Source organism: Aquarana catesbeiana, linkage group LG02, assembly GCF_042186555.1.
Source record: "Aquarana catesbeiana isolate 2022-GZ linkage group LG02, ASM4218655v1, whole genome shotgun sequence".
NCBI classification, from domain to species: domain Eukaryota; kingdom Metazoa; phylum Chordata; class Amphibia; order Anura; family Ranidae; genus Aquarana; species Aquarana catesbeiana.
This window is the reverse complement of record NC_133325.1, coordinates 387,764,029-387,782,804: the sequence shown is the minus strand read 5'-3', so window position 1 is coordinate 387,782,804 and position 18,776 is coordinate 387,764,029. Positions and strand designations below refer to the sequence as shown.

At 42.1% G+C, this 18,776-nt stretch overlaps 1 protein-coding gene across 3 annotated transcripts in view; it reads left to right on the top strand.

Annotated features, from left to right (window-relative positions):
• REPS2 (RALBP1 associated Eps domain containing 2) overlaps positions 1–18,776 on the top strand; it is a 261,119-nt gene that overhangs the window by 185,250 nt on the left and 57,093 nt on the right. For 2 of the 3 annotated variants that reach the window (XM_073615186.1, XM_073615185.1), the window contains exon 17: positions 15,240–15,323. In XM_073615186.1, coding sequence (XP_073471287.1) covers positions 15,240–15,323 — 84 coding nt within the window. Of the gene's footprint in view, positions 1–8,513; positions 8,587–15,239; positions 15,324–18,776 lie in introns of all 3 variants that reach the window. The other variant, XR_012241643.1, reaches the window with a different exon arrangement.

Below are 18,776 nucleotides of genomic sequence, written 5' to 3'. Positions count from 1 at the left end.
AGGAAATAAGGGATTTAATCAAGAGTGGTAGAATACAGAGAAAAGATAATTGCTGAACCATTTAATTATTAAACTTTGTCCTTTTCAGGAGTCAGAGATTGCTTCTCTTTAAACCCCTCTGGTAGTTGATGCGGTTATAGTACACCTGGCAAAAAATATCACCCTTTGGGCTGCAGATATATCCGCAAAACAGAATTGGTGCAAAATGCCCTTTGATGGGAAAGCTCTCTGACACTAAACTAGTCACAGCTATTTCAAGAGTAGTGGGAGGAAAATCTGGTCTGCTTCCCCACAACAGTAAGCAAAAGCAATTTTTCCTTATCAAGTTCCATTCCGAGGGCAAGGGAGTCCAGGTCCGGCCGCCAGACAAGAGGTTCTGGTTGGAAGAAGAAGAGGTTGGATAAGAACTCAAGCAACCTTTTTCATAAACAGAAGACCTTGAGCTGACTAAATCTTTTTGACTGTTCAGATGGCTAAACGCCGGCAGTGAGGGCCAGGCTGGCTCTCTTCATGGACAAAAAATTGACGCATGGGTAATGTCAGCTGTAATGCACGGACATTTTTGGACATTCCTACATGCTGCATCTACCCCTTTACTCCCACCAAACTACCAGAATCTCCTCAGAATGCAGAGGTCCTGTTACAATACCTTTGCACGCTTCAGATCCGGGGTGCAGTAGTTCCAGTTCCCTCTTCTAAAAAATTCACAGGCTTCTATTTAACTCTCTTTATGGTTAGCAAAAGAAGCAGAAGCCTATGGCCAGTATTAGACTTGTAAAAATTAAAGTGGTTCTATAGGTAATGGCTTCCGCTGCTGTGTCTGAGTTAATGAAGAGAGAGCGCCTGAGAGAGCTTTGGTCACATCGCTTGATTGAGATTGGGTTCAGGTAAATATAAGGGATGGGGATAAGCTGCTTGCAGAAGCTTTTTTACCTTAATGCATGATGCATTAAGGTAAAAAAACCTTTGGCCTTTAGAACCTCTTTCAATTGCTATATCTTTCTGGAAAAATTCAGAGAAAATTGAGTACTGTCCCTGATACTTTTTTTATTTGCACTGACATACAATTTTTCAGGACAAGCTTTCAGGGTATGTCCCCTTCTTCAAGGTCCAAGCAGTACTGATTCACAAATTTTTAAGCAGCATGTTAAAGAAGAAGAAAAAAAAGAGAGAAAACCAAACACATACAAATCAATGGTAATAAAGATAGCAGGAGAGTTAGTGAGATAAGACAGAGGGAGAGCTATAGAATGCAGGGGGGATACTAGTCACAGAGGGGTCGTAAAACTTTAGCATAATATGTAAGGAAACCAATATCTAAATTCAGGCTGTTATTTTTCGTGTCAAAAAGAAGTATCATTCTTGTGGTCCGGTTGTGAGAAATGATGTCCCACAGGTGTGCATAAACTGTCTTCTTTATGTTCTTTGATGGTATGTCTGTGCAAATTCATTCTCGCTTGCAACTTCTGTCCTGTTTCACTAACATAAGATCCTTTGCTGCACCTTTTGCATTGGATGAGGTACACAACATTACTGCAGGTACAGCTGTAAGATCCCATGATATTGAAGGTCCCATTTGTGTGTGTAACACTAATTGCACTAATACGGCTACAATCAAATCAAGTATGGAAAAATTCAGAATGAAATCCCTACAAACAATAATCCAGTTAATGCTGCCAGGCTACTGGATGCTATTGCTAGACCTCCAGGATGCCTACCTCCACATCCCAATCATCCCTTAGGTCCATTAAACTGGATGACAATTACATCAAATGGCAGCGAGAGCGGTTGGGGTGCTCACATGGAGGACAACAGGGTCTAGGGTAGATGGAAGTTTCCAGCCAAGGGCATGGTCTTGAATGTCCTAGAGATTCGAGGAGCATTTTCAGCTCTGACAGCCATGTAGTACAAAATCGAGGGGAAACTGGTCTCTTTGCAAATAGGCAACAGAGCAGCAGTCGCTTACATCTAACACCAGGAAGGTACAAGCAGCAGCACACTTTTGGAAGAGGTGAAGCCTAAAGTGTCATGGGCGGAACACCACCTGCATACCTGAGAGCAGTATACCTCCCGAGCAGGTTGAACATTCAAGCAGTTAGTGATAGCTCTAACCCGATTTCTGAACCCCATTGTGGAGGGGATGGATGCATTGGTCTTTCCTTGGAACTGCAGTCTAGCTTTTGCTTTTCTTCCACTTTCTCTCATAATGATATTTCTTGTCAAGGCTTACCTCTACCTTATTGACCAGGCTTGCCCTGGTTTGCCTTGGCAATTTATCTCAGTGTCCAGAGGTCAGTGTCTTTTCCAGTGTTTCTGCTTCTGTTGTCACAAAGAGTTCAAGCACCCGAACCTGCTCAGACTAAATCTGCGAGCATGGCTGTTAAGAGAGGGAGGTTGGAAGTCTTATGCCGCGTACACACGAGCGGACTTTCCAGCATACTTGGACAATCCGACCATGTGTAGGCTCCGCCGGACCTAGATTTGAAACATGTTTTAAATCTTTCTGTCAGACTCAGTTTCTGAAGGAAAGTCCGCTCGTCTGTGTGCTGGTCCGACGGAAAGCCTGCTCGTCTGTATGCTAGTCCAATGGACCAGATACGACGCAAGGGCAGGGTATTGCATTTTGCGCTCGCTGCAATAGGAAAAACAAATTTTCCTATTGCGGCGAGCGCGGGGCATACCAGGCCCTTAGGTCTGGTATGGATTTGAAAGGGAACCCCCCTACGCTGAAAGAAGAGGAGAAGAAGCCCAGAAGCCAGAAGTCCAGACCTCCGCTGGCAAAAGAGCGGCATGAAGACAGCGGAGGAGCCGGCAGAAGAACTGAAACACCGGGAGAAGAGGAACCGGAGGGACCCCCGAAGCCGGAAGAAGACCCCCAGGAGAAGACCCCCCCGGAAGAAGAACCCCCCCGGAGCAAGACCCCCCGGAGCTGTCTAATAAATTATTTCAAAAACCTGTGTAGTGTGTTTTATTATTGACACTTTTTCCCTAGGTAGATGGGTAGGGGTACCATGTACCCCATACTCATTCACATAGGGTGGGGGGCCGGGGGCCCTCTTATTATAGGGGGCTCCCGGATTCCGATAAGCCCCCCGCCCGCAGACCCCAACAACCAACGGCCAGGGTTGTCGGGAAGAGGCCCTTGTCCTCATCAACATGGGGACAAGGTGCTTTGTGGTGGGGGGCCCGCAGGGTGCCCCCTCCCCCAAAGCACCCACCCCCCATGTTGAGGGCATGCGGCCTGGTTCAGGAGGGGGGGCGATCGCTCGTCCCCACCCCCTTTCCTGACCGGCCGGGCTGCGTGCTCGGATCAGGGTCTGGTATGGATTCTAGGGGGGACCCCACGCCGTTTTTTCGGTGTAGGGGGTTCCCTTTAAAATCCATACCAGACCTAAGGGCCTGGTATGCTCCGCGACGGGGCTCGCAAGGTGTTAATCTCGCCGATAAAAGCGGCGAGATTGACTTCCTTTTCTAGTCCCATCGTACCTGAGTCACGTTCAAAATGAACGGACTTGTCCGTGTGTGGGCAAGTCCGTTCATTCTGAAAGTCCGCCGTAACTCCGGCGAAAGTCCGCCGGAAAGTCCGGTCGTGTGTGGGCAAGTCCGTCCGTTTTTAAGTCCGGCGCACCTGGCGGACAAAGTCCGTCAGAAAGTCTGCCGGACCAAGTATGCCAGAAAGTCCGATCATGTGTACGCGGCATGTGTAATATCAACTCTGTTAAAATTAAGCAAGCCTTCTACTAACAACATTTACACAAAGATCTAAGCTAATCTGCCACCTAAGTTTACAGAAAGTCCAAGTAGCAGCAATTTCGGCAAAATTGAGGTGGATGGAAGAACCTTTAATCATCTACTTTCTCAGAGCAGTGCTGAAAATTCAACCACCCAGGAAAAGAGTCTTCCCCCAATGGGATCTGTTGCTACTTCTGTATTATCTTTCAGTACAAACTTTTGCTCCAACAGAACAATGCTCCATATGGGACATAATCTATGAGGCTTTAAGTGTTTCTTGTTGCAGTGATTTCAGGAAGAAGAGTCTAGAAACGGCAAGCCCTAGGAACATCAGAAAGCTATCTCTCATTCCTCCCAGATAGGGTGAAGTTTTGGACCTTGTAACATTTTGTGCCCAAGGTAGCAATAGCTTTCCATATGTCAAAAGCTGGGGGCCTTACCTAACTTTGCACAGGATCAGATGGGCACGTTACATGAACTTGATGTCTCCAGGACTCTAAAAAGTACTGTTCTGCCATTACTCCATTTGGATCTTCAGAGAGACTTTGTCTTCAAAAGCGGGAAAAACAGCGAGAAAGAAGTCACTGCCAGAACACTGGCTAGCTGGATTGTTAAACTCATCCACAGAGCATATAGTGCAAGGAGCCAAGATCTTCCTTAAGTGGTGACTGCACACTTTACTAGGTTGTTTGCAGTTTCATTGGCAGTTTACTCAAGAGTTTCCATGGAAACCATCTGTAGGGCAGCCTTGTGGTCTTCACAGCATACTATTCTAAGACATTACATGGTTAACTCAAGAAGCCTGTTGACGGTGGACTTTGGTAGAAGAATGATTTAAGCTTCTGTCCTATCCTTATATACAGTGAGGACGGAAAGTATTCAGACCCCCTTAAATTTTTCACTCTTTGTTATATTGCAGCCATTTGCTAAAATCATTTAAGTTCATTTTTTTTCCTCATTAATGTACACACAGCACCCCATTGTTGAAATTTTTGCAGATTTATTAAAAAAGAAAAACTGAAATATCACATGGTCCTAAGTATTCAGACCCTTTGCTCAGTATTTAGTAGAAGCATCCTTTTGATCTAATACAGCCATGAGTCTTTTTGGGAAAGATGCAACAAGTTTTTCACACCTGGATTTGGAGATCCTCTGCCATTCCTCCTTGCAGATCCTCTCCAGTTCTGTAAGGTTGGATGGTAAACGTTGGTGGACAGTCATTTTTAGGTCTCTCCAGAGATGCTCAATTGGGTTTAAGTCAGGGCTCTGGCTGGGCCATTCAAGAACAGTCACGGAGTTGTTGTGAAGCCACTCCTTCGTTATTTTAGCTGTGTGCTTAGGGTCATTGTCTTGTTGGAAGGTAAACCTTCGGCCCCGTCTGAGGTCCTGAGCACTCTGGAGAAGGTTTTTGTCCAGGATATCCCTGTACTTGGCCGCATTCATCTTTCCCTCAATTGCAACCAGTTGTCCTGTCCCTGGAGCTGAAAAACACCCCCACAGCATGATGCTGCCACCACCATGCTTCACTGTTGGGACTGTACTGGACAGGTGATGAGCATTGCCTGGTTTTCTCCACACATACCGCTTAGAATTAAGTCCAAAAAGTTCTATCTTGGTCTCATCAGACCAAAGAATCTTATTTCTCACCATTTTGGAGTCCTTCGGGTGTTTTTTTTAGCAAGCTCCATGTGGGATTTCATGTGTCTTGCACTGAGGAGAGGCTTCCGTCGGGCCACTCTGCCATAAAGCCCCGACTGGTGGAGGGCTGCAGTGATGGTTGACTTTCTACAACTTTCTCCCATCTCCCGACTGCATCTCTGGAGCTCAGCCACAGTGATCTTTGGGTTCTTCTTTACGTCTCTCACCAAGGCTCTTCTCCTCCAATAGCTCAGTTTGGCCGGACGGCCAGCTCAAGGAAGGGTTCTGGTCATCCCAAACGTCTTCCTTTTAAGGATTATGGAGGCCACTGTGCTCTTAGGAACCTTAAGTGCAGCAGAAATTTTTTGGTAACCGTGGCCAGATCTGTGCCTTGCCACAGTTCTGTCTCTGAGCTCTTCAGGCAGTTCCTTTGACCTCATAATTCTCATTTGCTCTGATATGCACTGTGAGCTGTAAGGTCTTATATAGACAGGTGTGTGGCTTTTCTAATCAAGTCCAATCAGTATAATCAAACACAGCTGGACTCAAATGAAGGTGTAGAACCATCTCAAGGATGATCAGAAGAAATGGACAGCACCTGAGTTAAATATATGAGTGTCACAGCAAAGGGTCTGAATACTTAGGACCATGTGATATTTCAGTTTTTCTTTTTTAATAAATCTGCAAAAATGTCAACAGATCTGTGTTTTTCTGTCAATATGGGGTGCTGTGTATACATTAATGAGGAAAAAAATGAACTTAAATGATTTTAGCAAATGGCTGCAATATAACAAAGAGTGAAAAATGTAAGTGGGTCTGAACACTTTTTATCCCCACTGTAGTTACATAGTAGGTGAGGTTGAAAAAAGACACAAGTCCATCAAGTCCAACCCATGTGTGTGATTATATGTCAGTATTACATTGTATATCCCTGTATGTTGTGGTCGTTCAGGTGCTTATCTAATAGTTTTTTTAAACTATCAATGCTCCCCGCTGAAACCATCGCCTGTGGAAGGGAATTCCACATCCTTGCAGCTCTTACAGTAAAGAACCCTCTAAGCAGTTTAAGATTAAATCTAATTTCTTCTAATTTTAATGAGTGGCCACGTGTCTTATTAAACTCCCTTCCGCGGAAAAGTTTTATCCCTATTGTGAGGTCACCAGTGTGGTATTTGTAAATTGAAATCATATCCCCTCTCAAGCGTCTCTTCTCCAGAGAGAATAAGTTCAGTGCTCGCAACCTTTTTTCATAACTAATACCCTCCAGTCCTTTTATTAACTTTGTTGCCCTTCTCTGTACTCACTCCATTTCCAGTACATCCTTCCTGAGGACTGGTGCCCAGAACTGGACAGTATACTCCAGGTGAGGCCAGACCAGAGTAGAATGGGAGAATTACCGCATTATCTCTTGAGTCGATCCCCTTTTTAATACATGCCAATATTCTGTTTGCTTTGTTAGCAGCAGCTTGGCATTGCATGCCATTGCTAAGCCTGTCATCTACTAGGACCCCCAGGTCCTTTTCCATCCTAGATTCCCCCAGAGGTTCTCCCCCCAGTGAGGAGATTGCATTCATATTTTTGCCACTCAAATGCATTATTTTATATTTTTCCACACGAAACCTCGTTTTCCATGTAATTGCCCACCCCATTAATTTGTTCAGATCTTCTTGCAAGGTTTCCACATCCTGCGGAGAAGTTATTGCCCTGCTTAGCTTAGTATCATTCGCAAATGCAGAGATTGAACTGTTTATCCCAGTTCATTTACGAACAAATTAAATAGGATTGGTCACAGCACAGAACCCTTGGGGACCCCACTTTTCACCCTGACCATTCCGAGTACTCCCCATTTATCACTACCCTCTGAACTTGCCCTTGTAGCCAGTTTTCAATCCGTGTACTCGCCCTATGGTCCATGCCAATGGACTTTACTTTGTACAGTAAACTTTTATGGGGAACTGTTTCAAATGATTTTGCAAAATCCAGATACACCATGTCTACGGGCCTTCCTTTATCTAGATGGCAGCTCACCTCCTCATAGAAGGTTAATAGATTGGTTTGGCAAGAACGATTCTTCATGAATCCATGCTGATTATTGCTAATGATACAGTTTTCTTTACTAAAATCTTGTATATAGTCCCTTACCATCCCCTCCAGGAGCTTGCATACTATTGATGTTAGGCTAACTGGTCTGTAATTCCCTGGGATGTATTATGGCTCTTTTTTTAAAAATTGGTGCTACATTGGCTTTTCTCCAATCAGCTGGTACCATTCCAGTTAGTAGACTGTCAGTAAAAATTAGGAACAATGGTCTGGCAATTACTTGACTAGTTAGTTCCCTAAGGACCCTCGGGTGCAAGCCATCTGGTCATGGTGATTTATTAATGTTAATTCCAAGTCTATCTCTAATTCTGTCCTCTGTTAGACATGAGGGTGCTTCCTGTGATGTTCCGTGACGATAAACACTGCAGTTTTGATTACTGAAGCCCCCCGATTTCTTCGTGAAGACTGAGGAGAAGAATAAATTCAATACCTTCGCCATCTCCCCATCCTTTGTAACCAGATTTCCTTCCTCGTTCTTTATGGGGCCAATATGGTCTGTCCTCCCTGATATCCTGATAATGAAAGTTATTTTCAAGCATCACCCACCCTGTCTGCTAGTTATTTATCACAGGTATGCTACCAAAATGAAAAATTGTTTCATATACTTACTGTAATTTTGCTTTCCTGGTGCCCATCCATGGCAGCATACATGCTCAGCCTCAGTATGTAGCTTAGTACAGAGAAAGCAGGGGGCCTTGACTGCTCTTTTTTCTTGCTATTCACTGGTCCCGATGGAGTGGTTAAGAGCCAAAGCAGGTATGCTGCCATGGTTGGGCACCAGGAGAGCAAAATTACAGTAAGCATATGAAACAATTTTCTGTTTTCCGTCAAATGCCGTGATAAAGGAAACCCAATATACAATTTGGCCAGCTTCTGACAAGTGTGATACAACACTCCCTTTAAGTATAATCCAGTAATCCATGGATGATATAGCAATCAGATCAAGGATAAGCAATCTGAAATGTTTCTGGATTGTATGCAAAATGAATATAAAATGACAGACTGGAATAAAACATTTTGTACATCACTTTGTCATTCACAAGCTTTTCCACTAGATGGCACCTTAAGGTCATATCAAGCCCAAGCAGATGAGTTACATTAGCCAAGCAAGGAAAGGTATGTCTGGTTTAGTATTGTTTCGTATGTCAAAAATCAACAAGATTACCATATAAAATAGTCTGACGTTACTTTTGCCCCTTCATTACCTGACTTTGCTTGCAATGTATTCCTTCAAATAGCCTAGCTCCTTATATCTAAGGCCTTTTACATAAAGAGGAGCGTACTTGGGTTTGGTTCAGTTTTAATTATGTATCATTTTTCATTTTATATGTTTAAAGTATTACTGTTGTAACTGTTTTTAAGTTCTATAATTAAGAAAATATATTCTTTGTATCAAATACAGTGATTTGTTAATCAACACTAGAAAGTGCTTCCAGCATCTTACTGTAATAACTGTTTCTGTCAAGCAACTGTTGAGATAAGATTTGCCACACAGGCGGTGCATGGTTTCAGTGAGTCAGCTGACTCTTAAGCCTAGTATAAACGATGAGATTATTAGACAAATAATCGTCCTTTTTTTTTTTGTTTTGCACACTAGTCTTCGAAAACGAAGAGGTTACTAAAGTACAAAAATTCTCATGCAAGTGATGTCATGTATTTTATTAGTATTGTATTTTTGGATGAAAACTGTACTGATTAAACGAAAATCGTATGATCTGGTATCATACAAAAAAAGTTGACGTGTTTGTACTTTCAGGTAATTTTGGACAAAAGCTGTGTACTAACGATCAGATTATCGTACGATCGCTTTGAAAGCAGTATGTATTGTATGATTTTCTGATTGTGTGTACAGGGCTTAAGACTTATATTATGAGAAAGAGCAGCAAAGCAGAACCTTTTGTACAGCACTGCAAAGGAAGAATCAGAGTTTGAGTATTTACTGGGCAAACTTAAACATATACATAGAAACAGGGTCTTTAAAACATTAAAGTGGTTCTAAAGCCTAAAAATGTATTACCTTAATGCATTGACACAGGAAGCGTGGCTCGAGATTGAGCCCGCAGGTGTGCCGTGATAGAAAGTGGCTTCCTATGGTGGCACATTGAGAAGGGGAGGAGCCAGGTGCAGCAGCAGGGGGCCTTAGAAGAGTAGGATCAGGGTCACTCTGTTCAATTACATTGCACAGAGCAGGTATATAAACCTGTTTGTTATATATAAAAAAAAGTTTACAATCACTTCAACACATAATAAAAAAATTACATACATCACGCTAATATTTTTACATGTTAAAAAAAAGAAAGAAAGAAAGAAAAGACTATACATTTCCTTTCAGGATAATTCATACCACCAGTCCACACACCAATACATGTGTGCATTGTGTAGGGATGATACGGGGCGTTTTGTTCATTGCATTGTTTTACTTTTTTTACTTGACTGGAAATGACACTTCATTAAAGTCTGTGCTTCTTGGCACATTGGGACGCTATATGGTGCCATGCATTGCATTATTTAGAAATGCAGACATGCTGCATTTTATGCAGTGCACTTCACTACAATGTATGGTTATGGTTTGAAAGGGCACAAAGAAAGTTGAATCCTATGTGCCCTTGTTTTGAGCCCACGTTAATCTACGCAGATCAACGCAGCTCAAAAAATATGGTATAAACTACAGGTCAAAGTACAGTCGGCGAAATACTAAAACTGTCTAGGAATCGTAAATTATAAAGTATGAATTATAAAGTATGTAAATTTATGCAAACCTTGCAAATCAGGATTTGTTGAAATATGACAATTGAAACACACACAGATTTGCCTTAAGATGCCTAGTTTTTAAAATAAGTACATAATGGTTGGCCACAAAGCTTAATAGCTGGCCACTTTCTGGAATTGTTCTATACAGTGCATCTGGAAAGTATTCACAGCGCTTCACCTTTTCCACATTTTGTTATGTTACAGCCTTATTCCAAAATGGATTAAATTCATTATTTTCTTCAACATTCTACAAACAATACACCATAATGACAATGTAAAAGAAGTTTGTTTGAAATCTTTGCAAATTTATTAAAAATAAAAAACAAAAAAAAAATCCCATGTACATACGTATTCACAGCCTTTGCCATGACACTCAAAATTGAGCTCAGGTGCATCCTGCTTCCACTGATCATTCTGTTTCTACAACTTGATTGGCATCTACCTATGGTAAAGTCAGTTGATTGGACAAGATTCTAAAAGGCACACACCTATCTATGTAAGGTCCCACCGTTAACAGTGCATGTCAAAGCACAAACCAAGCCATGGAGTTAAAGTAATTGTCTGTAGACCTCCAAGAAAGGATTGTATTGAGGCACAGATCTGGGGAAGGGTACAGAAAAATCTGCAGTATTGAAGGTCCCAGTGAGCACAGTGGCCTCCATCATTCATAGATGGAAGACATTTGGAACCTTAGGGGCCTTAGTCAGGGAGGTGACCAAGAACCTAATGGTCACTCTGACAGAGCTGCAGCATTTCTCTGTGGAGAGAGGAGAACCTTCCTGCAGCACTCCACCAATCAGGCCTGTATAATAGAGTGTCCAGACAGAAGCCACTCCTCAGTAAAAGGCACATGACAGCCCGCCTGGAGTTTGCCAAAAGGCACCTGAAGGACTCTCACACCATCAGAAACAAAATTCTCTGGTCTGATGAAACAAAGATTGAACTCTTTGGCTTGAATGGCAAGCGTCATGTCTGGAGGAAACCAGGCACCACTCATCACCTGGCCAATACGATCCCTACAGTGAAGCATGGTGATGGCAGGATCATGCTGTGGGGATGTTTTTCAGTGGCAGGAACTGGCAGACTAGTCAGGATTGAGGGAAAGATTAATGCAGCAATGTACAGAGACATCTTTGATGAAAACCTACTCCAGAGCGCTCTGGACCTCAGACTGGGGTGAAGGTTCATCTTCCAACAGAACATTGACCCTAAGCACACAGCCAAGATAACAAAGGAGTGGCTACGGGATAATTCTGTGAATGTCCTTGAGTAGCCCAGCCAGAGCCCAGACTTGAACCTGATTGAACATCTCTGTAGAGTTATGAAAATGGCTGTGCACCGACGCTCCCCATCCAACCTGATGGAGCTTGAGAGGTCCTGCAAAGAAGAATGGGAGAAAATTCCCAAAAATAGGTGTGCCAAGCTTGTAGCATCATACTCCAAAAGACTTGAGGCTGTAATTGGTGCCAAATGTGCTTCAACAAAGTATTGAGCAAAGTCTGTGAATACTTATGTACATGAGATTATTTTCATTTTTTATTTTTAATAAATATGCAAAGATTTTAAACAAACTTCTTTCACGTTGTCATTATGAGGTATTGTTTGTAGAATCTTAAGGAAAATAATGAGTTTAATCCATTTTGGAATAAGGCTGTCACATAACAAAACTTGGAAAAAGTGAAGTGCTGTGAATACTTTCCGGATGCACTGTAAATTTGAAGATGTTACACCAATCATCCAAGTGGCTTCTTCAAATCAAATGGGTGTCAGGAACACACACCATCATCGCTGTCAGAAACAAACGTATGTAAGCAGCTAACACATACAAGTGACCTAGTCCTGTAATTAAAACCAAATAAAGAAAAGTGTAGCGCTAACAATTATAAACATAATCAATAATCATGTTCCTGGTTTAACCCAATATATAAAGTACGTAAATGTGTATAATAATCCTTGAGAATGACACACATTAAGTCCGTAGTAAAAAGAGAGGGGCTCGTGATACACTTATCATACAATATCCATAAAAAGTAAAAAGTCCTTAGAAGATATATAGCACCAAAAGAATGTGAAGAAACTTGTGTGTGTGTTGATAGGAGATCCACCACCACTTAGATTGGGGGCTTACCGGAAAGATTGGACACAGATGGGTGTACACCCTCTGAGTCAATCTAGCTTGTAACTGTGGGGATCCACGGTGGTATCTGTACAGCGTAAGCGTTAATGCAGGTGGCCCAGGTGCTTGCAAACGTTATATATGGTATAGGGGATAAATCCACTCAGGCATAGCTCTTGTCAGCTTCATGTGGAGAAGGGACGGGGCTCGGGCACTCCACTCTGCTCAGCCGCTTCTCCTGCGTCTTAACTCGGTCACCTCAATCCAATCACCATGATGTCAACAAGCATGTCAATGCAGATATTTCCAAGAACATGCCACTAGGTTGTTGATTTGCTAAAACTGGAGAGTGCAAAATCTAATGCAGCCTTGAATGGTAGCCAATCAGCTTCTAACTTCAGTTTGTTAAGTTAGGCTTGGACAAATAAACATGGGAGCAGAGCTGTACCAGGTTTTCCCCTTTCCAATTCTAGTAAATCAACCCCTTTGTGTTTAAGTTAGTTGGCTGAAAGTGTCAAATCACCATTGTGAAGATGTTAAGACAACATCATATATGTTAGGAGTGTAACTACACATCATAGGGTCCATGGCACAATGTTGATGGGGTCTCCAGCTAGCTATTTCTGTAGCAGCTGGCACTGTCAACTGTGGCAATACTGTCACTGATCTGATTCAAGGACAGTAGTCAGTACACCACTAGGAATCAGTACTTTGGATAAAAGTTTAGTTGTAGTAGCAATAACAATATATTATGTTATATTATGACAAAACGCTTACTATTCTTGTGCAAAATTACTCATAAACTATAATACAAACTTATTTAAACTCTAGTTTCTTAAAAAAAAAATTTTGACAGAACTACGCACCTCAGTTGTTCTAGAAGATTTTTCAGTCTAGGAGAAATCCTGGAATTTATGACTGCATTGGGTTACATTTAGTCTGTAGCGAAGTTCACAAGGTAAAAAGGCCTGGCAGGAGAAAAGCAGCTTTAAAAACGCGCCTAAAGCTGTATTTGATAAAAGTGCCTCAAGAGTTTGGGCGTTTATTAATTTTATTGGTCAGATTTTAAATATATTCTATCCATTGAAATGAATGAAAGCCCAAGCACTAAACGTGCCTAGCATTTGGGCGCATTGGGCTTTTTTTTGCCCAAATGCTCCTCTCTTTTGCAATTTAGGTGCAATTTAGGTTCATTTAGATTTAAACACTCCTGCCTTTAACACCTGTAACATAGAGGGACATTCAGAGGCAGAACAAAAGTCAAACGCCTGTAAAACATGCGCTTTTAGCTGATGTGTGCATGGGGCCTAAATCTACACTGATAAGTTGGCTAAGTAAATGCTTCTTACTGTATAGCGGGGGTCCTCTGACTTGTGATGGCAATGACGACAATCCCAAGGTCAGACTTCAGCCTTTCTAAGCAAGAAAGCTTGGAGTTTCCTAAACAGCCTCCCTAATGGGCCCCCACTCCGGGCCCCATAGCAGTCTTGTGGGCTGCTATGACTATTGTTACGCCACAGATATGTATGCAGCGGATTGTGTCTGTGGTCCCTATTCCTGTTTAGGGATGGCAGTTTGATATAAATGGTCTCTTCCACACATCCTGCAAGCTAGGTGTCCGCACTGTCCAAAATGTGCAGCTTACTGTCTACTTACTGTCTACTTACCTATTTTCAGGTGGCTCCGGTCACGTGATCTCCCTTGTGTGAGCCATTGCCGACAGAGTGATCTGACAATGGATAGTAATGCTTTAATGGCCCATCTGTTGTTGACACTCCCTCCTCTCCCCTGCATCAGTGCTGGCTGACACAGGGGAGCAGGATCACTTGACTAAACCAAAGTGGCCTGAAAATAGGTAAGTATATAGATCTTTCTTTCATCTGAACACTACCATGGGGGACATGCCACAAAAAAAAAAAAAAAAAGAAAAGTATTTCTCCCCACACAAAACTGTCAGCTCTCCCTAAGAACTCTAATACTGTGTACACACAAGCGGACTTTTCAGCATCAAAGGTCCGACGGTCTTTCCGATGGACTTTCGACGGAGTTACGACAGACTATCGAACTACCGGACTTGGCCACACATGAACGGACTAAAGTCCGTTCAAAAGTCCGTTCGTTTGAACGTGATAACGTACGAAGGGACTAGAATAAGGAAGTTCATAGCCAGTAGCCAATAGCAGCCCTTGCTTCCTTTTTGTCCGTCGGACTAGCATACAGACAAACGGATTTATCATCTGGACTCGAGTCCGTCGGAAAGATTTGAAACATGTTCCAAATCTAAAGTCCGTCTGATTTTCGACAGAAAAGGTCCGCTGAAGGTCCGATGAAGCCCACACACGGTCGGATTGTCCGACGGATTCGTTCCGTCGGACCAGTCCGGTCGAAAAGTCCGGTCGTGTGTACACAGTATAACACACACTGACATTTACAACTGATGTGAACCCACCCGTTTAAAGAAAGGTGACTTGGTTTTTCCTTTCCTTCAAATTGTTGACTGTAGCTGATCAGAGCAATATAATGCACCATTATAAGTTCTTCATTAAAATGTTTTGGACATTTCTTCATGGCTTCCAGGATTATTGTGGCAGGTTTTTTTTTAGCCATGTGGTATACACTGTATACAGTATATTTGCTCCTTTTCTTTTTGTTTGTATATCACTTTATGTTCACATCAGTCCCTTCCCCCGAAGGAGCCTACTATTTAGTATCCCTAGCACAGTTACAGAAACCACTCCAATTTGGCTGGAAGCCATTTAACCTACCAGTGTGTTCTTGTAGCATCATTTCCACAGCATCACAGTATTTCTTTGAGTATATTATAAATCTTTTATTACATTTTTAATTGTACATTCCTGCTAGTAAGTTTGCCTTTGAAGCCAAATGTGATTTGTTTTCACAGAGTGACCGAGCCGCAGAGATTGAATTACATCCACAGACAAATAAAATCTTGCCGCAGACAGAGGAGAGCAGTCCTGCCAAAAAAGTAGGTTTTTGGAAACTATCAGTCATATTTGCTTTTCATTGCTAATACCATCTACTGTTACATAAAATTCTCCTTAAAGTGGACCTTTCAGTAACAAGTCTGAATAAATCCCTCACATGTCAAAATACGCAGAAGCAATAGAAGTTTTCAAAAAAGCCCTACTGTACCATTTTATTATTTAGCTCAGTTACGTTAAGGCCCCCTTCACACTGATGCCTAAAAATGCAAAATTTTTAAGCATTTTGAGGTTTTTTTTACTGATAGGGCAGCCCATTGTTCTTAAGGTGCCTGTACACACAGGAACGAAACATGCGCTACCTATAGATCAGTTAAAAAAAAATACAAAAATCTGCATTGCTGAACAGTATTTTTCACCCATATGACACATCCAAGCAAAAGCTAGAGGAATTTTTATGTGTGTGTGCGCGTGTGACTATGCACATTTACTATAATTGCCCATCCTTGCATTTTTATATGAAGGAATTTTCTGGCAGGAAATCTCATGTTCATACATTAGCAACGTGTGCAAGTACTCTAAATGACCGCCTAGGTTGAGATGTCTGATGCAGGCAGGAGAAACCCTAGTCTCCTCACCCCCAGTATTCAGACTGCAACGTTGTAACTTGGTAGTCATAGCAACCATAATGTTAGGCAGAATCCAAAATACTGTTACTTCTGCAGTTCAGTGCCAAACTACCTTGTTTAACAGGAACAGACATGCTTATCCTGTTGTTAGTGGTTACTTATCTGAGGGACATTGCCACTGCAACTATCCAGGTACAGTTAGGTGGGAAGTCAGTCTGCCACTGATCACCAATCAGGGAACGCCTAGCAACCTCAGGAAAAGCCTTGTAATTCCGCAAAACCCTACCTGTGAAAGGATGTAGTGTCAACATATTCTGCATCACATTACAAAAAGGTGTTGAAAACCCTGTGCTCAGATTTTTACAATCTAATCAGGACATAAAAAGTAAGGATAATTTTGTTTCCTTTATTCAGCTGATGTCTGCGATTGAGGTCTTAATTCCACCTTCCTAACTTTTGCATATTGGAACTGCCTCAAGAAGTAAATGAATAGCATATCTCAGTTTCAAAGGGTTCATGGTCATTTGATGCATTCTCCTTTGGGGATTCTGAACATGACATAGATCACTTTCTTTGTGAAGAAGTATGTGACAGAGTTGTGTTATTGTTTGACTTCAGGTCATGAGAAATATATGCCCATTGGTCACACCACTAAATTTCAAAAATAATTCAAATTCTGATAATATTTAGCAGGTTTAAAATTTCCAAAATTACTTAAAACAGAATCATTTTTACACACCGGTCACCTGATCATCCTTGGGCTATTTTAAATTCAGATTTTACACAGATTTGTTTCCCTGGTTAGTTGGGTGTCATTGACCAGGTCTTCAAAACCAGGCACATTTTTTTTGCAGTGGCATTTTTCAAATTACATAAACTGTAGGACATTTTCTAAGTTGCTTATTTGTTGTTTTGTTTTCAAATTGTGATCTTCAAAGCTCTAATTATTGACCTGCACATGTTACAATACAATGTTCAAATACGTTTTGCTTTAAATGGAAATGTTCCTCATCTGAACCTATTTTCTGTTATGGTTTTATTTGAGCTAATCTAATAAGATTCTAAAATTTATTACAAAGGCTATAAACTCAATGGCTAGCACTGAGTTGATGTGTTCTTCTCCTGGTCATTTGATTCTTTCACAATTCCTAAACATACTGGTAGGTTATTCGGTTTCCTCTCAATATTGCCCTTCGTGTATATGTCTAGTATCTCATAAAAGTGAGTACCCCCCTCACATTTTTGTAAATATTTTATTATATCTTTTCATGTAACAACACTGAAGAAATGGCACTTTGCTACAATGTAAAGTAATGAGTGTACAGCTTGTATAACAGTATAAATATGCTGTCCCCTCAAAATAACTCAACACACAGCCATTAATGTCTAAACCGCTGGCAACAAAAGTGAGAACAACCCTAAGTGAAAATGTCCAAATCGGGGCCTATTAGCCATTTTTCCTCCCCAGTGTGATGTGACTCATTAGTGTTATAAGGTCTCAGGTGTGGATGGGGAGCAGGTGTTTAAATTTGGTTTTATCGCTCTCACTCTCTCATACTGGTCACTGGAAGTTCAAGATGGCACCTCATGGCAAAGAACTCTCTGAGGATCTGTAAAAATAATTGTTGCTCTACATAAAGATGGCCTAAGCTATAAGAAGATTGCCAAGACCCTGAAACTGAGCTGTAGCATGGTGGCCAAGACCACACAGCGGTTTAACAGGACAGATTCCACTCAGAACAGGCCTCGCCATAGTTGACCAAAGAAGTTGAGTCCACGTGCTCATGTCATATCCAGAGGTTGTCTTTGGAAAATAGACCTATGAGTGCTGCCAGCATTGCTACAGAGGTTGAAGGGGTGGGGGGCAGCCTGTCAGTGCTCAGTCCATATGCTGCACACTGCATCAAATTGGTCTGCATGACTGTTGTCCCAGAAGGATGCCTCTTCTAAAGTTGATGCGTAAGAAAGCCTGCAAACAGTTTGCTGAAGACAAGCAGACTAAGGACATGGATTACTGGAACCATGTTCTGTGGTCTGATGAGACCAAGATAAATTTATGTGGTTCAGATAGTGTCAAGCGTGTATGGCGGCAACCAGGTGAGGAGTACAAAAAGACAAGCGTGTCTTGCCTACAGTCAAGCATGGTGTTAGGAGTGTCATGGTCTGGGGCTGCATGAGTTCTGCTGGCACTGGGGAGCTACAGTTCATTGAGGGAACCATGAATGCCCACATGTACTGAAGCAGAGCATGATCCCTTCCCTTCGGAGACTAGGCTGCAGGGCAGTATTCCAACATGATAATGACCCCAAACACACCTCCAAGACATCCACTGCCTTGCTAAAGAAGCTGAGGGTAAAGGTGATGGACCGGCCAAGCATGTCTCCAGACCTAAACCCTTTTGAGCATCTGTGGGGCATCCTCAAACGGAAGGTGGAGGAGCGCAAGGTCTCTAACATCCACCAGCTCCGTGATGTTGTCATGAAGGAGTGGAAGAGGGCCCCAGTGGCAACCTGTGAAGCTCTGGTGAACTCCATGCCCAAGAGTGTTAAGGCAGTGCTGGAAAATAATTGTGGCCACACAAAATTTTGACACTTTGGACATTTTCACTTAGAGGTGTACTCACTTTTGTTGCCAGCGATTTGGACATTAATGGCTGTGTGTTGAGTTATTTTGAGGGGACAGAAAATTTACACTTATACAAGCTGTACACTTACTACATTGTAGCAAAGTGTCATTTCTTCAGTGTTGTCACATGTAAAGATATGATAAAATATTTACAGAAATGTGAGGGGTGTACTCACTTTTGTGAGATACTGTATGTGAAAGGGACATTAGCTTGTGAACTCCTTCGGGACACAAGGACTGATT